The 24842-nt window shown below is 38.5% G+C and overlaps 3 protein-coding genes across 5 annotated transcripts in view; all 3 read right to left on the reverse strand.

The window, feature by feature from the left end:
- Positions 1–10662, reverse strand: part of LOC126872005 (homeobox protein SIX1-like) — a 62184-nt gene extending 51522 nt beyond the window's left edge. For 2 of the 3 annotated variants that reach the window (XM_050631457.1, XM_050631455.1), the window contains exons 1-3: positions 8560–10662; positions 4283–4565; positions 1656–1890 (exon numbers count right to left, since the gene is read on the reverse strand). In XM_050631457.1, coding sequence (XP_050487414.1) covers positions 1656–1890; positions 4283–4565; positions 8560–8847 — 806 coding nt within the window. In that variant the 5' untranslated portion in view covers positions 8848–10662. The remainder of the gene's footprint in view (positions 1–1655; positions 1891–4282; positions 4566–8559) is intronic. The other variant, XM_050631456.1, reaches the window with a different exon arrangement.
- A 5481-nt stretch (positions 10663–16143) lies between these two features.
- On the reverse strand, positions 16144–21592 carry LOC126871972 (uncharacterized). Its single transcript, XM_050631396.1, has 5 exons — positions 21527–21592; positions 19085–21114; positions 17478–18476; positions 17356–17387; positions 16144–16993 (listed from the first exon to the last, which is right to left on the reverse strand). The coding sequence occupies exons 1-5, from the start codon at positions 21590–21592 to the stop codon at positions 16488–16490; spliced, it is 3633 nt and encodes a 1210-aa protein (XP_050487353.1). The 3' UTR covers positions 16144–16487.
- A 2427-nt stretch (positions 21593–24019) lies between these two features.
- LOC126872020 (uncharacterized) lies at positions 24020–24357 on the reverse strand. Its single transcript, XM_050631488.1, has one exon. The coding sequence runs from the start codon at positions 24342–24344 to the stop codon at positions 24027–24029; it is 318 nt and encodes a 105-aa protein (XP_050487445.1). The 5' UTR covers positions 24345–24357; the 3' UTR covers positions 24020–24026.
- Positions 24358–24842: the final 485 nt, after the last annotated feature.

The raw sequence follows: 24842 nt of genomic DNA on the forward strand, positions 1-24842 counted from the left end.
CCAAATAAATTGTGACTTTCTTCTCTTATTACATGTGGTGGTACATATATACCCCTATATAATTTATATTATACGTATCCCTTATATAAAAGAACAATTTCAATGAAATCTACAAAATTTAGTTCTAATCTAATATTTAATTGGTGCTAAAAATCTTCAACTAAAAATGACCACGGCAATCCTCTAGAAAATATTTCGTGGTCCACAAGTTAAGAACTTTGGTTCGAACGGAAGTTGAAGATTCTTTACTTTAATATATTCACCTATTCTGTGTCTATTTCTCTCGGTTATCAAGTTGGTTGATTGCATGCATCTAATTGTAAGTTGAAGCTTCTTTTCAGCGAAGAAGATGAAGAACATGAGAAGGTTCTTGTTATCAGTTAAAATATCACGGAAATAGAAAATTATGATACAAGAGGAGGACATAAAAATTGAACATATATTGCCACGCGGTTTCAAGGGAGCGTATTATAACGGTACTTAAATTGTTCCGAGTAGTGGAGAATTTTAACTCTTTCCGGTTAAGAAGCAAAATGGCGGTAATGAGGATCTTACGATTAAGCGGTTCGACAGATCATGTTACACCTTGAACGAGGTGTTCGTTTCGGATCGAAAATTACAGAGCTTCAGCGTGAACAGAACGGAAAAGTTAACGTCCATATAATTAAATTCGAGGACAATCTAGAAGTAACAACGGAAAAAGAAAAGCGTACACGTAAGAACCCTTATTTTATCGATAACCAGACAACGTGTTCTTACAGTGTAAATTATAAACGTACTGGGAGAAGTTAAGATACGACAAACAAAAAGCGGATCACAAGACGAGAGAGAAATGCATCGCTAGTATCGCTACTAACGTTACGTAGTTATGAGGCCGTCTTCGAGTTTGCTCGGTCGTTTCTAAAATCGGATGTAGAGCAACGACCTTCCAAACAACATGAAACTCCTACGCTTGCGCCCTCCACGGATTCCACGGATATCAGCTCGGCCACTGTCGATTAACTTCTTCCAACAAGGCCATCCAAGAAAAGATATATAGGAAAATATGTACATATATCCAGAGCGAGATATTATTATGGCAACAATTATATCACCACCGGCATTCCTCGTGTGTTTCCTTCCTCTCTTTCCTCCGCTTCAAAACAAGCAGACGTGTCTGGCGTATCCCGATATTTGGTTATTAGAAGGAGGTTATGTAACTTCCTCTTCGAAATGTCCGAGATGGAAACCCCTTATTCATGAGCTAATTTACACGTTCATCATGTGTACGCGTAAATTTGTCTGTTTATAAAGCGTCTTAATAACTGTAAGTAACACACCGTTGCATGAGTAAGAGCTTTCAAATTTCCCGCCTGACTGATGATACATTTCAACGGTTTATTACTAACATTATCTGTTTACTCGGCCGGGTAAGATGAATAAGGTATCGGATGTTTTAGCAGGAACAAAGACGATGACGGTGTATAAAATGTCAACGTTCTAAATGGTTTTGACCTCTCAAAGGTTACTATGCGGAAAAGACTATTCGAAGTAGAAGACGATAAAAATATTTGATTCAGAGATACTTGTGAGTATCACCTAGCACTTTTTAACACAAAGCATAGTGTTATTAAGATAGGATTAATGTTAGAAATCTTAAGGAAAGAGATAAATACCTGTGTTCAGCTGCACGATCCCTTTGTCTTCGGTTCTTGAACCAGTTGCTGACTTGCGTAGTGGTGAGGCCCGTACTCTCTGCCAATTCTCGTTTCTCGCGAGGTGAGGGATAGGGATTGGTGGCGTACCAATCCCTCAGGACGCTCCTGGATTTCTCCTTGAAGCAGTAAGACGTCTCCTCGCCATCCCAAATTGTACGTGGCAGTGGGAATTTGCGACGAACGCGATATTTTCCTGTAATTCAAACACTTTTGGTCAATTTCGTAAATAAAATATTTCAAATAAATTTACATTGCATTTATATTAACTTCACTACTACTAGGGATAACCTCTACAATCTTCGTTATATCTAAATTCTAGTAATAAGCAACTATTGTAATCTTTTTTTAAATATCACTACTTTTAGGACTTTTATGGATTTTTCTTGTTCATAAGCAAGATTACACGCAGCTATCATTAATTACAACGAAACAAATCCCCCACGAGAGTTACACGATATATACGAATAACGGTAAACCTCTGAATTACGAGAGGATATTTTTAAAACGACGCAACTGTGATGCACGCATGGCGTGGTTCGATTTTATTTCCGTCGTTTGATCTACAAATATCGTGCATTGTTTTGCATTCTCTTTCGGCTATCAATTGCCATCGATACAGGGACCACGAGAACGAAACACATAAACAAAAGCTTATATTTCCAAGATTTTTTAAAAATACCTTTCTGGCGTTTCGTTAACGATATAATGAATTTACAGTCGTGTGCAAAAGTTTTCAGTTAGATAGACTTTTCGTTTTATATTCCAATAGCGGTACTTAAAAATTTTTTTTATTAATTGTTTACACAATTGTTTATTTTTGCATTGGGTATAAAGCCAATTATCCTTACCAATCCCGCAAATATTCAATACTAGCTAAAATTTTAAAAATCGAACAAATGCATCTGAGCGGATATTATTCACATCACTGTAAACAAATTAAATCATTTAATAATTAAAGCAAATTTATATAAAAAGGAAGAAGGAAACTACCATTGGTGACCGGCTTTAAAAAATTTTCGGTCCAGCCATAAGGACCTAACCTAAGTACGCTAAAAAAAACATGGCTAGCAATGATGCCGTAGAAATATGGCGAAATATTCTAACAAAGCAGCCGGAAATCTTTACAGCTTCGTGTCACACGGGAGGTGGAGTAAAATTTCTCTTTTTGCTCTCTGGTTTTAGCAGACATACAGAGAGAAAAGAGGAGAGGGGAAAAAGGATCAGATGACACATATTGGTTCACAAAAGTAAATAGAAAGATCTAATTAGAATGTCAGCTCGTTAAACTCGCCTTCATCCCTGTTTACAATGCGCGACAGAAATAAAGCTTGCAGGCCTCAGGCGCGAAATTGCGGCGCGAGGCTTGTTCCTTCGCGAGATGTTTCCTTTCCGGCGCTATTATAATCGCCAATAAATTAAATCCTGCGTTGTTACGCGGTTGATTCGTATTTTTAAACTCACTCGTATCATCGATGCTTAAGTGAGATCACGAAACATCGAGAGCAACAATGAACGAGAAACATTCGAAAACATTCCTTCGCAATGATATACTAAAACATACATTCAACTATAGAAGATAAAAATAAGTTATGTTTTACGTGTCGAAACTGTGTAAAAAAGGCACTGAAGAAGTTAGATTTCGTATTCTATACGTTAGACTGCTGAGCTGTCACGTGACCAATATGGCCGCCAAAACAGTTTAAGAAATGTCATATGTTTTAGCTCTTAGGTAACTGTGACAAAATGAACTCAATGTTAGATATATTTTATCTAAATATCAGTTGAATACTCAAGGTTCCTATATTACACTGAATTAATGTTACTATATTTTGTTAGATAAAATAACAGCATAGAATTTTGTATTCAATTGCAAAGTACCTAGAAATATATTTTCTAAAGTTATGAAATGCTATTAATACTCAAGGATATGTTTATTAATAGAATGGACAATCAATACAAGAAACATATTAGTAGATATAGATTACAGATGACTACAATGCGATTAATCCATTAAGGACCGAGCAATGGTTTATTATCATAATGTTAAAAATATCCCAATATTTTCAAATATTATACAATTGTAGAATCTAACTGAACGAAATAGTGACAAAAAGGGTATTACGCGAATTCTTGGAATTCCTTTATATAGTCACAATGTTAAAAGATGGATTTGATAATGTAAGATGATTGAAAAAAATACTGCAAATGAAATGTTGCGTTAATTCAACGTCGGCCCTCAGTGAGTTAAACTAAAAACCCGAAAGCTAATAAGCAAATAAACAGCATATAAGTTAGTGTTTATATAATCTTAAAGATCAATTCACTTTGAACGAGAGGATAACCTCGCGCTTTAATTTAGGTAACTACAATGCAATTGAACTGGAAACCAGGAGCTATAGTTACAGAATAAATAAACAACATATTATGCTTCAGTGCCTTGAGTCATCAATTAATTTTAGACAAACGAGTAACCTTCTACTTTGAAAGATAGCGCATAGTACCCGTGTATCTTTCATATTATTCATATCATATTTCAGATTAGACGACGCATATTTAAATTAATTTGAAGAAAATCTTATACTAACCGACTGCACCAAGAGGCCTTCCTCTCAGTCTCTCGGCCTCTATGTAATGAGCCTTGAGCCAGAGAGCTTGCAGTTTTTGATGATTGTGCGGACTGAACGTATGACTCTCAAGGATCCTGTACAACTCCTTGAAGTGGCCCCGATGGAAAGCGACAATTGCCTTGGCTTTCAGCACGCTCTCATGGCGATGCAACCTAGTGCACGCCGGCAGGGACCATAGAAACCTGCCGAGCCTCTCCACGGAGCCTGCTTGTTGGAGAACCTGGACAGACGACACCATCGCCTTGAAGACGATAGACAGGGGGGGCACACTGTTAGTCGGCAGAACTCATCCCGATCTCCTCTTATTCTAGTGTATCTTGTATGTTTCTCAATCGTTATTATTTCGTCTCGTATCTATTTCTTTTCGCGAAAAGGGTAGTTTCATCTTTTTCTCTTTTCCATAAATACAACCGTAGATAAAGATCTGGGGATGGCATGCTGTTCATTTATCGAGGAAGATCACACTTTGATAAATTCATTGATACGTAACGGTGGCGTTCGAGTTTCAATTTCAAATCGATTCAAGGAAATTCGAAATAATTTGAACGTAATTCGATGCTTAAAATTCTTAAAATTCTTGAGTTGTTAATGCTTCGATAAACCCTGAAAGTCCTGATAGATTTCATGATCATTATAGAAAGAATATTTCCTATATCTTAGACTCTTTATATCGGATATACAAGAAATCTACTAAAATTTTCAAGACTTACCAAAATTTTAACAACTCGATCAGAATGTACTAAATCTCTCAAAAATTTCAAGTATCGAGTCGCGTTTAAAGTGATTCGAATTTTTCGCAACGTATAAATATTCAAAGCGATCGAAATGTTTGAAAGCACATCGCTATTGATATGCCCTTTTCACGAGCTATCCTCCGATGCCAAGACTCGTAACGTGTAAAGAACAAAATAGAAAAAGAAGAGAACACCGTAAAATTCTCATTACACATGAGCATTAAATTAAAAAGGAGGGGAAAAAGATAACACGCTGTGACGGAATCGATACTCGATTGCTCATTACAGGCAAATTACCAAAAACGAGCGTCCATTAAATGCGACGGTGGTACGAGTCTCGTGCACCTGCCATGGTTACTTCTTCATTCGCGTCGCCGGGTGCCACCTAGTTTCCAAGCGCAACGCTTCTGACGAACGATTAATCACGAAATGTGTAAGAGAAATCCAGCCATATAATGAGAAACGAGCCGCGACGAAAGCCCAAGAGAAATGGCCGACAGAGAGATCTGCGATCAGACTTTAACGACGGTGTAAGAACGATTTTCGATTGGCCGACGACAAATCAAACCGACATGCCGGGGTGAACTAAACGGTTAAACGATTTCGTTCTGTCTCGTTTCATCGCGTATTTCCACCGCGAAACTCGAGGATCGATTTGTCTTCGCGCGCGCGAGAACTTGAAGCACGCGATATACACACACGGTAGCGCAAAGAAACGACCGGCACCACCCGGCGAACCGCTAAATATCGATAGATCGTTCTTTCTCGAACACGTCGATTCACGCCGGTTATTTCGAATGATACAAGACAACTAGCGCCCACGTCTCACGGAGTTATCGCAAATTACACACGTAACCATGGTGACCGGTGAAGCAACATCTCACCAGATGTCATGTATTATTACTGGACTGCTGATGTTTATATTTTTTGGGGTAGAGGGAAGAATTTGAATATACAAAATATGTAAGATATACATGTACAGAAATATAAAAATTATCTGAAGTATAGTACTGGTTGTGATATTTAGATATTAAAAAGTACATTTATGTTTCATAAACGTTTAGATATTAAATTTGAATAAACATCCATAAATATCAATTGGATAAATGTATTGTATAAACATCCATAGTCGAATATTACTAATTTCCAAATTTTAACATTAAAAATTTCAAATTCAAAATCTCAAATTTTAAATAAAGATAAATCGTTTGATCGTGGTAAATGTTTAAGATACGGAATGCTTTTAACCGAAACGATAAGTTTGAATTATTGTGAGGCACGATCGTAAATGCACTAGACTCTCTAAGCCTCTCTATTATGACGCGGGCGTAATTACCCGTTAAACGATTCCATTCCGAGCGAACAGCGGGGTCGTTTATCGAAAACGCAAAACGTAGTCATAAATTAAACGGAATATCCATGTGACGTGGGCAAGGAGTTAAACGTCTAGCCGTATACGTAACGCACTGATGGGAAAAGTGTAAATACATTATCAACGTTCCTCGCACATTCCTTCTACATACTATAATGTGCGCCCTAATTTACTAGTGGTTCATGTAATTTACATAATTTTGTAATACAAGTAAATACTTTAATACAATTAACACAATTAACGCTCGCACGCCCACTGCCAAATAATTACGACTGCCACTGAAGATTTTGTATGTTTTATAGTAATTTTGAATATTTCTTCACATGCTCTATTTTTATAGTACTTCCGAATATTGCTTTTCAGCAAACATATAATTATTATAATTTGTATGTCTGGATATTTCAATTTTTATTAAAAAACAATATTTATGAACCTTCGCTCTTTCATTTTCTTTATAGGTACCTATAACTTCTGATGTCAGTACTGATTTTAATGTATGTATTGTTGAATAAGAATTTTTTTTATTATTGGATAAGTATTCCGATAAATTCCGTGTTTTTCAAAATTTTTTCTTAGCACTTGTGTATAATTAATCGAATGTTATACATTGACAAGTGTATATATTAGATACTAAGTAAATCAATATTTTTTCTAGGTTCTACCTTTTTAACCATCTTCATAAAAAGATAAATTTGTATAAATATTCAAAATCAACGAAATGTTTAAAAAAATATCATAAATATTATCTTAAACATTGAAATTAGGAAAGATTATTTCTGGTCAATCAATTTTCAATTAATTTCTGTAAAGAAGTACAAACATTCATAGTCGTGCGAATGTTAAATAAACTTTTTTCAATATATATCTTCCTCCATCTTTAATTTTCGTTTGTTCCAATTTAGACAAAATGGCGATCTCGAACCAGTGCCCCGAATAAAATATTCGGAACACGTAAGTAAAATTCCGCCGCGCACATGTGGGCTGCTCGATCAGTTCAATGCGAGAGGAGCGTAAACGTCGCACACAAAACAATTTATGGTTGCAGTAAAATCGTATGAACTCCATTAGGTGTGTGACATGCAAGTGAATCTTGGCGCGCGGTGCTGTACAATGTTGTGCTCGTGGAACATGGCCCGGGAAAATAGAAAATTTCAGGGACAATTTCATCATCGCATATTCGCAACGTACGTAAATTAAACCAACGAATCCAGTTAAGCATCTTACGAACAAGCGTTTTTACACTAGCCAAGAGTTAACAGCTATTTTATGGGTAATTTTATCAACGTTGCGAATTTTACTTCTCTATTGTTCTCGGATATACAGATAACATTCATATTTTTAAATGCTATATACATACGAACAAATAAAATAAATTATACGGACGATTAACTCTAAAACAACGAAATGAGATATCCAGGGATTCTACGAAATTTTAACTCTCTGCTGTTTTCCTCGCTTCCTCGCATTTATGATTCTTCAGACATCTTTTTTTGGAAATACTTTATTTATAAATTATATTTAATACTAAAACCAAATGTTTAACATAAATACTGAAATACACCACCCATTTTGAGCCATATAAACCTAAGAAAAACAGCACGATTAATCTTCTCCGCGGAGGTCTAAATAACTTTCAAAATATTCAAGTTTCGTCTTGCTAATTTACATTTTAGTTTACAAAATAGCAAAAAGAAAAGAATCAAAAATTTCATAAGTTATCTAAAGAATAGCATATACAAATAAATCTTCCAAAAGTATTCATATTATTTAAAGTACCTTGATTTCTGTTCAATCGTCTAAAAGAAAGTTAGAAACGCCTCAATTCGTTTAATACTTAATTACAAAAAGGAAACAAAATCACAAATTACATTTCACTATTATCTGTCAGTACACATATTTTCTCCGTTTAAATATTTTGTGGGCCATCAATTTTAAATGAAATTTATGTAGTATGGAACGTAATTAAGGAAACTGCACCTTGCACCCTTCCGTCGGACACTCGTTGTCCAACACCGCGCGCGGAATCTATTTCATCGATCGATCGCACATCGATTCGAAGCAAATTCAAATCTCAAATTCCAAATCTACACTCAAACACTATATCAAACATTTTTTAACTGAAAACTTACCTCACAAACACAGGCGACTTGTTCCTGAGTAAATCCAAAGCTGGGAAGTTGGCCATTACTTCCGCTACCGCCGCCGGCGGAACTCGCAGGACTATCTTGGGGGCTGTAACTGGTTGGTCCTGTGGTAGGACCATAAGTGGTCGCCTCGACGGGTCCAGCAGCGTGTCCCGTAAGCGGCGTCGGTGTCCCCTGAGGGCTGTAATCACCGGTCGAGCCCAAAACATCAGCACCACCAGAAGAAGGTCCCATCGCACCTCCGTTTCCGGTGGTTCCTCCGTAGGCCATCATCGCATCATCTCCGGGGGCCACGGCGACCCCTTGCACTCCGTTCCCTCCACCCTCCACCGTGGACCACTTTTCTTCGGTACACTTCGTTTCACTCACTATTTTATTCGATTTTTTCTTCTATTCCTTCTACCAAGTGATATTAATCGAACAATTAGTCGATTGATTAATCACCAATAATGATTGTGGAACGCATCGATCGCTCAGCCGACGGACCAGATTTGATTCTTTCGAGAATCGTTCCGACGGCAGATATTCAGCTACGTAGCAGCCACCGGCGGTGATTAATTCGTTCACGATCTTCATACCTTTCGATGGTCATCCACGATGCTCCTTCCTCAGATCCAATTTTCTTCGAGACATTTTCTTCCAGTTTATCTTCGCCGTGTTGCGATTAAACTTCAATCAACACGATCTTTTAATCGTGTATTTTAGTTTCTATTATACGTAACGCTATAGAAATTGTTTTTTTTTTATTTAACAATTCTAATCTAGATCTGATATGCAGCCAATGCGTGTATGTATTTAAAGCGTTTTTTAACGAAGAGAAAGCAGACTATAGGATAATATATTAGGTTCAACGAACGAACACGTTGTTTTGATTGTATCGATTAGTCGAAAACAATTGTTATAAAAAGTCTCTTTCGATATACCTCTATCGATATATGACCGGTCCGTCTACTTAAAGTGGTCGAGTATACTTTTCAGTTTTGATCGAGTGGAGAGTACATATGATAATACAAAAGAAGAACGCGCCGCACTTGTGACTGTATAAACGCGTCAGAATATGCAGGAAGGAGATATTTTTAGGCTACCGCTTGGTAGAGAGTTACTGCAAGCACGAGAAGCTGCCGACGAATTCCAACATGGGATGTTTCTCGTGTTACAAGAGTAAAAGAAAGGATATACTCGTTGGATATACCAAGGTGGAATAATAAAATCTCACTCTAGTTATTCTCTAATCTGCTTTGAGAGGCTGGGTGTACTGGAAACAGCGGAGAGCCTAAGGTGGACCGATTGCTTCACTTATCTCTCTCTTTTTCTATCTTTCGCGTATATGTTACATATACAACGTATTCCAACGTGTATTTCTTTATAGTCGTCTCTATCTCTATAGTTTCCCTCCGTCTTACATGTACCACGCACGATTATCTTGCGTTACTGGCCCCGACTAGATCCGATTATGGCAAGTTTCTCTTTAGAGCGCCAGGTGCGCCCTCCTTCAAGATTATTCTCCCTCTTTTCCCTTCGGACTCGCGTCTTTTCTATCTCCTCGTGTGGCAGGTTGCACCGTGAAATCCACGGGCTCGTGTTTCCGCGGCCCGTGGTAGCTGTGTATTTATAGGCGCTTAGTATACTCGCGTACGAACGCGCACTGGCTATTATTAGGACCGTGTTAAATAGTCCGTTTTCTCTGTCCTCCTCTATGTGTCTCGTTTTCGATTCTTCTTTTCTTTTTTATTTAAAACTTCGAGTGGGAAAAAACCCTTTTGCGCATCGATTCTAGCTCTTGATTCTACTATCGAGAAACACGCGACACAATGGATGATGTAGCACTTGATTGGAACGATTCGTGAAACGCACTGTGTGTTGTTTATGTTACACTCCTAACACCTAACACTCCTTACTCGACAACACGCGACGCGTCAATCGTATAATCAGTACCAAAAACACGCGCGACACCGCAAAGGGTACCAAGGATTTGCGGTGACGGAGATTGTTCGAAGAATGATAACGAAACGTCAGATTTACACACTCCCTCTCTCTCGTGACCGGGCGAAAGAGAGACGTTCTCCTACGCACGCACCAGAAGGGACTGCCGCTCCGGCGTGTTCCGAGACTGAGACACTCTGTCATGCGCAGCTAAGCGCCGATTGGCCGAGGCGTGGCCCATCTGACAGCTACTCGATCTCTCTTCTCATTGGCTGCTGGGCATGGCTACGACCACCATCCCGTCTCCTTATTGGTCGAACCTCCTATGGTAATAAATAAGCCTCATTACACCCCCGACTGCTATACCTTTCTTTATTCAATGTGAATGCAGCCGAAGAGACACGCAAGTAAATCGGACGAATCCATCCCAAAACGAACATATTTCTTTCGCGATGCTCGTTAAGTTCTACGATTGACTAGGTATTTAATTGTCTTCTATGAATATCTCGCGCGCGACGATACACAGAACGCGTGGAATTTGTTTCGGTGGAAATCGTAACCCGTATTTGGTGAAGTTCACGCAAGACGTCGTCGCGATAGCTGCAATTTCGAAATCGATCACGCTAAAACCTCTTCCTTCTGACCACTTCGGACCATGAGATCGATTCATGAATTATTGTTACAGCCAGAATATTGATTTGATGTCAGGAAATTGGATGACACGAATATTTATGTTGGATACTATTTTTATTTGTCTGCTATTTTTTGTTGTCGTTATTTTCATACAATTGCTCTTTGCGTTGTATGACGTTAAATGTCTTTTTAACTTATATTGGGATATAGGATGTATCATATTATAATGAATGAATACTATAATAGTAATTTGTTAACTCATATGTTTTTTCTATTTTTCTCTACTGCTAATAACTTGTATATAGCGGTTGCTTCTAAATATTATTACTAAAGGTTATTACTGTTTATACGTAATAAAGGAAATAAGATGATACAGTAGATACAGAAAGTACATGTTTGTACACTATTGTATTTATGAACTTTCATACTAATTAATTTAACCAAAGTATGTATATTAAATTTTGTATCATTACTACAAAAATCATTTGCATTGAAAAATAAGGGTATGTGCAAATATTTCCTGTAACAAAGGGTACATGTATGTAAATATGTATTTTACTGCACATGATCAAAGTAGTGCATTAGAATAATAAAACAAACATATGACGATATTGATGAACGATTCACAAATTCATGGACACTAGAAATATAAAAAGGAACCTTTCGATCTGGCACATGTCAAGGAAGTCACTTGTCAATGAATTCTTTTTCCAGGAAGTTCCGACGGCATCGTGACTAGATATTTTTTTTTGTAATAACCATCGAAAGAGGCCGAGACCCATGGAAGTGACGAAAGAAGAGCAGAAGGGTTCTCGACGATAACACGTGCGAAGCTTGAGAAATGTCTCACGTCAATCAGAAAAGATAGAAAACGGTGTGTGCAAAACAAACCGCGTCCTCGTTTCGTTCGAACGAAACTTTTGAAACAAGACATACCGAAAAATCTGGCTGGCAGACATTATTTTAGGAAACGAAGCCTTGTTATTACAAAAGTCCTCGCAATCTGAGAAAATAATATGTCCTTTATCCTCCACGTCATATAATCTTTCTCAAAATTGAGTATTCATCTAGCTAAAAATTTTCAAAACACGACTTTGAAATATTTCTCACGATTTTATGTTTATTGAGATGTATAATTACATTTTTTGTAAGCTGTATATATAAAAAACAAAATGCATTAAAGAGTATTTTTTTGTGTCGTAAAAAGGAGGTTATGAAAGATAGATATGAAGACCACAGAAAGAAACATATGTACATCTTAATAAGTGTTGTCATTTTGTGATTAAGGAGAAATATTTTAATATTAAATAATTAACAATGAAAGGAACTTATCAGGTTCACTCAAAGATTAAGACAAAATATTTTAATATCTTCAATATTTAAATGTCTCAATGTTTAATATTATAGAAAATAATGTTTTTGAACAAGATATAAAAATACATGTATAACCCAAAATACAAATAAAAGGACAATTTTGTTAACATAAGATTATTTGATAATATACCTAATTTTGAAACTAAAAAATGTAAATGTGATTCACTCTGTTTTTGCTGTGTAGTCTTTATATGTAAAATGTTTTAAACACTCTGTTTTCATTAAAGTGAAACATTTGTTCTCAATTAACGTATTTAATTCCTTTTTTTATCTCATTTACGGTAAATATTTATATTTCAATTTGCTGGCGGCGTGAATTCGAGATTGTATTGATGTCAGTATCACTTGCAGAGACAAACGTTTCACGACAGAGACAAACAGAATCACACGTTTTACTTTACTAACGAAACGTGTCAATATGTAGAGAACGTAAAAATGTACTCGTTGATAATCATCAAACTGCGCTAAAATTTGCGAGGTAAACCGTGGCATTGCATCAAATAAATCAGACAAAGCTTTCCATTCTTTCTGGAAATATATAGTATTATTTCCGTGATGAAACGCGTTACATACGAGTGTACATGGACATCAGCGACGGTAAAATATTGCGTTTCGATTTGTGTGTTACGTAAATGGAAAACAGTTATTAATGTCAACTTCTTTGCCGTGAACAGGTTCGATTCAGTTACGATGAAAAATCGATTTATGACAGTTGCATGTTTATGAACGCTAGCATATGAAGGAAAATAAAAAATACTTAATAACAGAAGTTGGATAAAGTTTCACGGCAATACACTGGTATACTTAAAATGCTATACATACTGCATGAATATAGATTGACAGGACGTTTCATATTCAATAACAATAAAATTGAACGAATAATAAAAATAAATTCTGTTTCTTCCAGTATTAATATTCATCCATTGAATATAAATTGTTCTTTATATTAAATCAAACATAGTTAATATTGAACTCACCATTTTATCTTGTGGGCTGTTTTTTTCACAAAGATCTTTAATTGAAAATTTAGTTTAAATATTAAAAATAATTCATAAATAGTCATATATATATATATATATACATACATATTAACATAAGAAAATTGTCTTACAAAATTATTTTTATTAGATGAACGAATAAACATTGACTGATTGTGAGACTGAAGATTCTCATCTAGATTTGAATGATCTCGACGAAATTGACACATTTCCAGTGGTTGTATGCGGTTCTCTCCGACGGGGTGCCACCCGTGGCGTCACCATTCATCCTGGACACACGGTCGAAGCGGTTTGTGGTCCAGGAAGAAGTCGTTGACATCATAATGTGACGTCTAGATGCTTACGGCTCTCCTCGCCCCCTTTAAGCAACCGTGAAATCAACCGTTCGATCTTCTCGATGACAACTTGTTCAAAAATATCCGCGCTCATATATGTGTCCGCGTTAAGAATGATTTCTGTGTCACGTGCGGTTTTATATCTATATATTTATATCTATATATATCGCGTTTATTCTCATTTTATCTCAAAATATTTGGATAATTATCTTCAAGTGTTGCACTTTGTTTGATTTGTTGCGATGGATTATCAATATCCTAGATTAACGATATATCTTTAAACGTTCCCTTTTATGTTTAGTATATCGTTCCGTTTGTGTTAAAGTTAAACATACATATAAGTATACATATACATACATATCTTTTGATCATTGTCTACAATCACTTACTATCTTTCTTCACCTTCTACAAAACTATATCGTTATGAGATAATTTAATGATCTACTTGCACTGATCCAAACTACTAACTAGTTTTATTCTACGGAATCGAATAAACAATTTATAGGTTATCTTCCAAACATATTTCAAGTAAAACCCACGAACTGATTCGTTTCGATCATTTCCAAATTCTACGATAGCTGCGACTTTTCGAATTCAATTTACAGATATGTAAATAATTACCCAATTACTCGTACATATACATATTTGTAACCGAGCGATATAATTCGATCGCAAGATGTACAAATAATCATCGTAACGATCGATCCAACGTCGAACCGTCAAATGATGTAAGCGTGTGAGTGAAATCTCTCTGAAAAAAAAAAAAAAAAAGACGGTGACAGTTTTCAACGGCGTAAACAAGAATTTCCGATGTCTCGTGGGACGAGCCGGAAGCGGAGAAGGAACGGCGAGTACAAAGGCGCGTTCGCATTGACATCGATTCTCTTTGTGGACGAAGGCAAAGAGGCACGGAGACACGTCAAGGTACAGCGGGAAGGGAGACAGGGAAACGAAAGAAAGGAGAGAAAGGAAAAAAGAGAGGAGGAAAGGGAACGTGAAGGAAGGACGACGTGGTTGCGCAACAATGCGAAAACGCAAGAGAGCATCCAACGAAAAGCTCGTATCACGTTCCCATAAGTGGCAGAGCGCGAGGATCCCTGCAGAGACGTCCTCACGCTTTTCTCCCTTTCTCTCTTCCATTTTTCTTCTTTCTCTTTCTCGCTTGTTCCCTCTGTTTCCCTTGCCTATCTTTCTCCTTCTTTTTTTAGACAGCAGCAACGTTCGCCATACACACGCGTGTGTATACGTAGGACGTAAAAAGGGGACGTGGAGAGGCGCCAGGTATATGTATGTACTGTACGTACGAAAAATTCCATGGTGACGGCACCCTGGGTATCCCGTGGCGAGACCTGAATAACCCATAATTGCTATCCCTCCATTCACGTGCACGGCTCTGTCGTAGTAGTTCGTTCTTCGCACAAAGGCATCTCGTAACTGGCCGCGACACTCGATTCACCCGGGACGAACATTGCTCCGGGACGCTTTTCATTTGAAGATTGTTTGAAACGCGACTATCATCGGCCCTCGATCGCGTAACTATGTCTATTGTAGTGAACTCTGGATGATAGTTACTGGATCTGCACAGTTACCGATAGTACGCTGGAACATCGCGCGCCACAGCGAACTATACGTTTCTCACCGCGCTCGGGCAAGTCAACACCACTAAATTGCTGCATTTTATTATATACTTTATAAAAGCAGAAAAATTTCAATTAATTGGGGACAATTTCAGGTAAACAATAATTGTTAGTAACAAAAAAAAAAAAAAAAAAAAAATAAAAGAAAACGCGTTGATAAGGTCGTCAAAATGAGAGATCTTCCCGATCGGTCATGCAACGATTTACTTTAAAGTGGGGAGATCTTCCCGATCGGTCATGCAGCGATTTACTTTAAAGTGGAGGGATCTGCCCATTCAGTTGGCTAAGTGTTAAGTATCGTTATTCTATTGAAATATATGAATTGTATTTTTTGAATTAGTTTAGTTATCAGCTGTTTGCTCTATCGTTATGAAATAAAATATTCGACGATCGCGATAATGATCGAACCTCCGTTGCCGAGGATTAAAGAGCGTTTCTGTGAAATATGGAACCACGAGTTAGAGAATAGATGAGTACAGACGATGAAAAAGGGTATAAAATAATCGATGATCGCGATAACAGTGACTATGTCTAAGAAAAAAGTTTGTAAAAGATCAACAACATGTTCAGTACTGTGACAATTAATATTTCAGAAGTGTGCAACAGCGTGGCAAAAATGTATATATTCTCTGTACCAAATAAAATTACAGTTTTGATAAAGTGGCATTAGACATTAGACAGCTTAACGAAATTTTAACGTTTTCTCGTCTGTAAGAAATAAAACAAGTAATTACCTTTTATTCGCTCCAAATAAGTAGCATTTCGTATAACTTTGATTTTGCATACGCTATAATTTTGCCTTTTCATATACGAAGGTACACGTAAAATATGGTTTTAATATACAATGTAGATATATGTTTTGCGCATAGGTTTGCCAGTCTGGCTTTTTTCCAAGACCATTCTAAAACAACATTCAAATACGAATAAAGTAGATTTAAAAATTGATTATCGATACGATTGATATGATTTGAAATTGATAGATTATCGTCTCGTCGACAAGCCAGCGAATAGTTTCAATATTTACAGTTGAGCCACGAAAAGAGCCAGTTTGATGTCGATCCCGAATGAGAATCCTCTACTGGTGCATTATCTTGAGATGTATTATCCATCGAAGGTGTAATCACTGGCTCCAGGTTTTCATCGTTGAAGCTCCAAAAATTCCTGGTGGGCTCTGGCGAATCCGTTTCCCTATTGACTTCGTCATGATTCACGGAGTTCAAGATGGAATACGATCGATCCCGCGGAAGATTTACCAAATTGCTGCCTTGGCTCATACACGTGTTCGATATAACGTTCACGAAGCTTTGTAAGGGTAAGTCAATGGACGCGAACTTTGACTGAGAGTCCTTCAGCTGTTGTTTGCAAGGGTTGGTGGCACACTTTAAACCAGTCGCAGATTCCTTCTTCTTCTTGTGGTGGTTTTTCTTAATGTGCTTCTTACACTCCTCTACCTCCTTTCGTTCTCTATCCAGCCTCTCTTTCGCCGACTCAGCGGTTGTGGACGATGCCATGCATCTTTCTGCGACAATCGAATAAAATTGCAACTAAATTAATATGGAAGCTACGAGTAGATTGCCATTAGGATGTTCACGTCAACCGATATTTGTATGAACTAAGTTAGAGAAGCATTAGGTCGCCTCTTAGGGTTACATTTTGCGGTGTTACTTACATTAGATCACGTATAACGTAATGAAAGCAAGGGAAGAGAAACTTTCGAAAGGGCCAATTTTGTTCGAATAAGATACTACAAAATTGCATCGCAAAATGTGTAAGATTTCCGTTTTATCATCGCTTCATACGTTAACATATCTTGTAAACCTGTTACTATGTGATATTCTATACGTTTCGTTCGAGTAAAAATGGCCCTTTCATAAGACTTACGGGAACTTCTATGGATGATCGTGTAGAATAATCTGTCAAAGTGTAATACAATAGTTACACAAAGAACATCTCTGAAAAATATTGCAAACCCATAGCGACAATTGTTTTACCGCGTGAATTACACTAAGATTTGTGGAACATAACGTTTTGTGGTAGCTCCCAAGTCACCTTGGCACAGTTGTTCTCTCTTTTTCAAGCAGGAATCTTCCAATGTACACTTGGTATCCTTCACAGCACTGCATTTTAGCTTGTCAGATGGTTTGCAAGGATCGCTCTTGGCGGAACAGCTGGGTCTGCTGGCTTTTTTGCAAGGATCATCCTTCTTCTCGGAGGCTGATCTTACTCTCTCGCAAGGATCCTCCACTTTCTTTACTTCTGGACCGCAGCTTGTCCTCTTTTTGCAAGGATCTTCTCTCTTGCCACAGGTAGTCCTCGTCCTTTTGCAAGGATCTTCTCTCTTCCCGCAAGTAGCTCTCACCTTCTTGCACGGATCTTCCTTCTTCTTTTCACAGGTTCCTCTTGTTTTCTTGCAAGGATCCTCCTTCTCCTTCTCGCAGGTCCCCCTCAATCTTTTGCATGGATCCTCTTTTTTACATTTAGTGCTCTCTTTCCTGCAACTGTCCACCTTTTTACATTTGGCGTCAGCGTTCAGCTTGCACTTTGCAGACGGCCTCTTGCACTTGTCCTCGTCTTTGCCACCTGTCAGCTTGCACTTGGTCGATGGCTTCTTGCATTTGTCGTCGCTTTTCGAACGAACCAGCGGCGATCGCAGAAATTTGCATACAGACGGCGAAACGAACAAGCTCTGCCTCGCCTCTTTACTGTTTTTCATAGTGATCAGAGGGAAGGCGAAGGCTGGCAAAGAGGAATAGCGTTTCACGTTCTTCGGCACGTTCGTCGAATGATTTGAAAATGCCGACTGGGTGTAGTTTCTCCTGCCGGTGCATTTCGCCGATCTTCTGTCGCAGTCGCGATCGTTGCATTTCCTTCGACGTTTGCACGATGTATCTCTTTTCCTCGGCTTCGTGCAGATCGTACGACCCTCCTCTTGTCTGGAGCAATCTCGTCGCTCTTCTCGCTCGCAGGATCTTCTTCGTCTCCTATCGCAGCTTCGATCTCTCCTAAATGATCGCGTGTTTATCAGAACATTGCCAATAGGAATTAGTTATCGCTGCGTATAAATCAACGTTAAAGTTAAGTAACGACGTACGATAGATACCACCGTAGTTCGAGTATAAACGCACGTGAATACACAGACGTGAAATAAATAGGAGTATATTTACGTGATCGTGTATTTACATTAACTGAAGTGACTATTAAATGAAAAAGGAATTTAATTGCTTTTAGTAACTTTTAGGAGAATCACAACATCGATATAATTTTTCTGGCACTGCTAAACTCCATCGAGACACACGAAGAATCCATTCTAAATGGAGCTACGTATTCCATTCAAAATGATTCACCTGTACCTTTTTCTCTTTAAACTTGAAAGTACCACAGTGTTTACTGTCATACTACTTCATTCGACGTTCAAAGAGAGACTCGTCTCTAAAGCGTTAATCGGCAACTAATTAAAATGTTCTTCCGATAAGCGAAACAGTCGTGCACGTTCACGCCAAGTTCTATCGCGTTTAAAAAGTCAAACCGAAGGATCGATTTACTTGCAGCGTTATCCAATGACAAAAGTGAAACTAAAGAAACGACAGAGTCGAAGACTCGCGTTATATACCTCTCTCTGCTGCATTTCCTCTCTGTTTGCCTCTTGCAATCCCGATCAGAAGGCCTGCTCCTCTCCATAGTCGTGCAAAACTCTCTCGACTGTTCATCCGTCTCATTCGGCATGCACGTGGGATCTTTCTTCACCTCGTATTTCTCTATCTGAGTGGCATTTTTAATCTTGTGTTTCGGGCATTGGAACCTGCTATAATCGCACTGGGTCGGCGTCTGCAACGCAGGACAGCAATAACGTTTGCAAATCTTTTTATCCTTTTTACTCCTCGGCCTCTCTTGCTCGCACTTCCTCGCTCTCGGGCATCTGGCGTCGTTATCGCGACATTTCCTCGCTGCATTCACGCTGCAAGTGGAAATATTCAGCGAGTTGTTCGAGTTGAACGCGCTTTTCGCTCCGTTGCCAGTCCTCTTCGACACCGCCGGCTTCCTCGATAAACAAGAGGAATTCGAGGAAGATCTTCTGGTCGTAAACGGGGCGAACGAAGCCGGTGGTTTTCGAGAGCCCCCGTCCGAACTTCCGGCCATCGACGACCTACCGTTGCCGGAGGAATTCGTTCGCGAGTTCGATACGCTTCTGCCTTCGTTTTGCTGCAATCTGACTTGCGTGGCGGCGCACGGCGACGACTTCACTCCTTGTCCCTCGTTTCGTCTGCTTAACTTCAACGGCGCGGTCGTGTTCTCTGGTATTCCAATTATCGACTCGAACGTACGGTTACCCTGGGTCTTGGACGATTGCCTGTTCCAGCCGTGACTGGAACCTCCGGAAGCTCTTGGAGCGAAATAGGTGGACGTTCGTGACGCAGCTTGCCTCTTCTCCGACGTTTCTGCGAAATCTCTGGCGAATTCCGTCGGTTCAGTTCGCGACATCTTCGCGGACGATTGAAAAGCACTCGTGTCATTCTCCGTTTCTCGAGCCTTCGCTTCATCTTCCATTGGATATCTTTCTTCTCCACGGTTTCCCATAGAGCGCCGCTGCGACGCGCTTCCGGTGACTTCCGAGTACCCCGGAGCCGACGGTTTCGAAAGGGAAGAAGCCTGTTTCTCCTGAAACGCGGCAGCTTTCTTTTCTTCGTCGAGTTCCATCGAAGAAACGTCTTTCGCGCTATCAGCCTCTTTCTCCGTTCGGTTTAATACCGGAGCTGCAGGTTTCTGGATTTTCTTTGGCGGTCGCGAGCAAAATCGAGCCACTGGCTGCGTCTGACTCGTTGCCGCTGACAGTTCCGATTTCAAAATCGGCAGATACTTTATCTCCTCTTTCTTCGGGCCAGCGCTTTGAAGCGCGCGAGCCGTCAACTCGCAGCTTGAAGCCTCCTGACTGGAAACGTTCGCTGGTCTGTCCACGTCTGAAATATTCTTACGCTCCAGGTTACTTTCCTTTTCCACCATATTAGCGTCTTTAGCGTCTACTTTCTTCACACGCTCGATCTTAGCCTTGTTCTCGATGGCTTTCGTCGTCAAGGACAGCGTGTCATTTTCACCGCTGTTTTCCATCCCCGAACAGATGCTCTTCCGACGTGGTAGCATTCTACGATTTGACTGTTCGTGTTCGTGGTATTCGTTTCGCGGTAGAATATCGCACTCGTAAGACTTTGCGCCAGGAACGAAGGCGAAGTCAACAGCCTGCTCGTTTCGAAGAGTCTTGTAACCTTTGAGTTTCCATTTCAGCGTCCTTGGCACAGGATTTCCATCCAGCAAAGACACCAAGTTGTCTTGTTTCATTAGACCCTGGATTTTTAAACATGTCATCGACGTTGCCTTCAGGTCCAATTGAGAATCGTTGATGTATTTTGGCGTGAACGTTACGGTCGTGGTCACGGAATTCGGCGGCACGGATTTCGAGACGGCATCCAGAGCATCGTTGGAGAATAAGGACGACGAGACGATGCCATTCGAAGGCAGACACTTCTTTTTGTCGCGACTGGCCGGCTCCTCTTTGCACGAGAAGTCGAAGAAATTCCAAAATCGACGAGACGACGATGTTGTGTGCACTTGCGACGACGACAGGTAATAACTTGGCACGAGATTTTTCTGTTTTGTTTCGAAAGAATAAAATTTCGCGTAAGATTACCTTCTATAATATCCAATGGATATTGCAATGATATTATTTTCTTTTTTTTTTTTTTTTTTGCATTTACGGGAAATTTGAACGTCGATGTCTGACAATATGTGTACAAGATACAAAGGCTGTGTAGATTTAATTACGTAGAGGTAATTGGAGAATCTAATCTAAACGAAATGATTCAATTCACCGAAATATAATTTCATCGAAATCTAGACTTTCGTCTGACAGATTATTTTTATGGTTCACCGAGTACGTGAATTGATAGAAGCTTCTAGTTTATAATATTTATTCGAGCAAAATGATTTTCTATCCAAGCTGTTTTCGATCGTATTCACGAAAACGTGAATTCGCGTATGATGGCAATTTGAGTGTCGGTACCTGGAAACTTTTTGTGGGTAAAACGTGAGAAAGATCCTGCAACACGAATGTCCTGATTCCTTTCATTGTTGGACGATTCTTTAAATCATTGGGAACCGATACGATGGATTTTGATTGTTTCGATCGTAATCACTTAGAATTTTGAAACGTGTGATTATAATTTTACAAGGGATATTCCATTGCCGTTGACTCAGCGACGCGGCATTTTGAACGATGACTGAACGTGCATTTAATTAACAATGGGGGATCGGCTGATCCACGGTTACCGAAACATTCGCCAATCGATCCTCGATTTCTACCTATCGATATGAACGAACAGGCGTTCGACGAATTAAAATGATCATCTTCGATAAACTGTTATTGGTATTTCCATTAGACGCGCGTAATATCAATAATATCGTAAGAAATATATAAAATATGCAAAATTCGAGATCAAATCTAAGTTTAATATTCCAATATCGTCTAAGTATTATTCATTCTTTAAGTATCATAATATTCGTCGGGTTATAAATATTCTCCGAGTATTATAAATATTTCTCTTCTAATTCTGATATTTTAGTCCAATTGAACTGTAGTTTGATATTAGTCGAGACTTTGTTTCGTATACAGGGTGGTTGGTGACTGGTGGTACAAGCGGAAAGGGGGTGATTCTCCGCGAAAAAAGAAGTCGAAAATATAGAATAACAATTTTTCGTTCGAGGCTTTGTTTTCGAGAAAATCGACTTTGAATTTTCGCTCGGTACGCGTGCACTTTATCACGTCTCGTTATAATGAATCTCACTGTAGATCGTCGTCTTGGTGGAAAAATTAAAAAAGAGAAAAAAAAATTGTTATTCTATATTTTCGACTTCTTTTTTCGCGTAGAATCGCCCCCTTTCCGCTTGGACCACCAGTTACCAACCACCCTGTATATCGTAGAATCTATTTTAAAGAAATAGTCCTATGATACGCGTATATTAAATTTTCATGAAGATTCTACGCGAAAAAAGAAGTCGGAAATATAGAATAACAATTTTTCGTTCGAGGCTTTGTTTTCGAGAAAATCGACTTTGAATTTTCGTTCGGTACGCGTGCACTTTATCACGTCTCGTTATGACGGATCTCACTGTAGATCATTGTCTCGATGGAAAAATTAAAAAATTAAGAAAAAAAATTTTTATTCTATATCTTCGACTTCTTTTTCGCGTAGAATCACCCCTTTCCGCTTGGACCATCAATTACCAACCACCCTGTATACGAAACAAAGTCTCGACTAATATCAAACTATAGTTCAATTACACTAAAATATCAGAATTAACTTTTTAACTTTAACTTATTTAGAAAAGATATCAGAAGGAACAATTTTGTTTTCTTTTTATTTAAATTTTTTCATCGAGACAACAATCTACAATGTGATCCGTTATAATCGCACGCGTACCGAGCGAAAATTCAAAGTCGATTTTCTCGAAAACAAAGCCTCGAACGAAAAATTGTTATTCTATATTTTCGACTTCTTTTTTCGCGTAGAATCACCCCCTTTCCGCTTGTACCGCCAATTACCAACCACCCTGTATATCGTAGAATCTATTTTAAAGAAATTTCCTATGACACACGTATATTAAATTTCCATAAATCTACCGTGAAATTGTCGTAGCTTTGTCCGATCATTATCGTCAGATTACAATTATTTACGCAAGTTCACGCTCTTACAAGCATCGACGAAGAAGTAGAACTCGGGTAGAATTATGTTTTCCATCTTCTAAATATCCCGATACGTATTTTGCCTCTTTGATAAACGCGCTCTATTTATACTCACATACATATTTACGCTATTGCTAAATGCGTAAATACTCGCAGTTTAGCTGTTACACATCGTATTAGATATTTGCCCGAGGTTACACGAATTTACCTATTTTTCCCGGAAAATACAAAATTCCCGAAACTCTAAATTTAACGTTTGAGAAATCGTACGGCGATTTGACGTTAATTCGCAGAATTCAAAACTGACGTTAACAAATTTATAATATTAGATTGTCCGGGTAGTGTCTTTCTTTTACAGACACGTCTTTTACAACGATGCATTTTTATACAAACGTGAAACCTAATCTGTCGAACATTGTGATCTTTATTTTGATAGAACAAAATCGATCATACGCAATTCGATACAATAATATAAAATGAAAAATGTTGTGCATCCATTATTCCTTATAAAACGAAAGAAACTTTTCGGACCACCTAATATAACAAATATTATAATATACAATATAAAAGTAGATAATAAGCTTCTAATCATCATAAAGTATATTATAGTATTATAGTATTATAAATATAGTATTATATTATAGTATTATAAAGTAGAAATCATTATAAAGTATATTATAATATATTGTAATAAGTAATTATAAATAAATAAATAAATAAGTAAATGTCTAACAAATAGAAATGCAACGAATGTTCAAAATACGATCAATTTTATTTCGCTTTATTTCTCACATTTGTGAAAGTAGCGTCGGAATGGAACTTATACGGCGAACGTGACCCTGCGTTTGCACCGAGTTGATTTCTTCCCGTTGTTTCGTTTGCCTTTTGGATAACCGAGTTTCAGTATTTGACCGCGAGGTTCAGCGTCCTCCGCCGGAAGTCGTCGAACATTTCCCGCCTGATCCTCGGTCGAGGTCGGTTGCAGCACACCCCGTAGACGAGCTTCGTTGCTGGCGGCGTCCGAGTCATCCGGCTCAGGACCCTCGTTCGAGGATCCCGCGGCATGAGAACTTCCACCCAGCTGGCCTCGCCTTTCACTTGTGTCCAGTGATCGAAGATCGATCGAAACGGTTCCCATATTTTCTCGTTCGTGTTCGTGATAAACGCCTTTCAACAGAACGATCAATGTTTTAGCATTTTATTTCCATTCCTATTTCTATCGCCTCCTCTACCCCTCCTTTTTCTTTTTTTTCTTTTTTTTTTTGGAAGATGCTGCTGCTTGATGCAAAAAAATAGTATCTTACTTTTGCTAAAGTTGGTTGTATCTCGTTCGAGCGACAAGGAAATATCGTGGCAGAGAATAAAATCGTAGGCTAATTAGCTGTAAAGCTATATGGCAGGTGTAAAATGAAATTCGAAATTTTCAACACCTTACACGATCGCAGAGGCTGGAGAGCAGAGCCGAGAAAGACGCGTTAATAGACGGATAGAAAATATTGCAGGCAGTTAAAATAAATATATGCACGCAAGAAATTTTCCACTGTTTTATCGTTCAAGGCTGATGTATCCCGGAAATGAGAATCGATGAAAAAGTATATGACACTGGCCGGCTGTTATTGCTTGTAAATTATATTTG

Source organism: Bombus huntii, chromosome 12 (assembly GCF_024542735.1).
Source record: "Bombus huntii isolate Logan2020A chromosome 12, iyBomHunt1.1, whole genome shotgun sequence".
NCBI classification, from domain to species: Eukaryota; Metazoa; Arthropoda; class Insecta; order Hymenoptera; family Apidae; genus Bombus; species Bombus huntii.

Bases quoted from the DNA above. Each gene is read 5' to 3' on its own strand.
- LOC126871972 (XM_050631396.1), bottom strand. From the start codon at position 21,592: ATGAAAGGAATCAGGACATTCGTGTTGCAGGATCTTTCTCACGTTTTA. The intron at 21,115-21,526 runs GTACCGACACTC...GAAACAAAACAG, and splicing joins TACCCACAAAAAGTTTCCAG to AAAAATCTCGTGCCAAGTTA. The intron at 16,994-17,355 runs GTAAGTCTTATG...CGATTGTCGCAG, and splicing joins GATCATCCATAGAAGTTCCC to AAAGATGCATGGCATCGTCC.
- LOC126872020 (XM_050631488.1), bottom strand. From the start codon at position 24,344: ATGGGAACCGTTTCGATCGATCTTCGATCACTGGACACAAGTGAAAGG.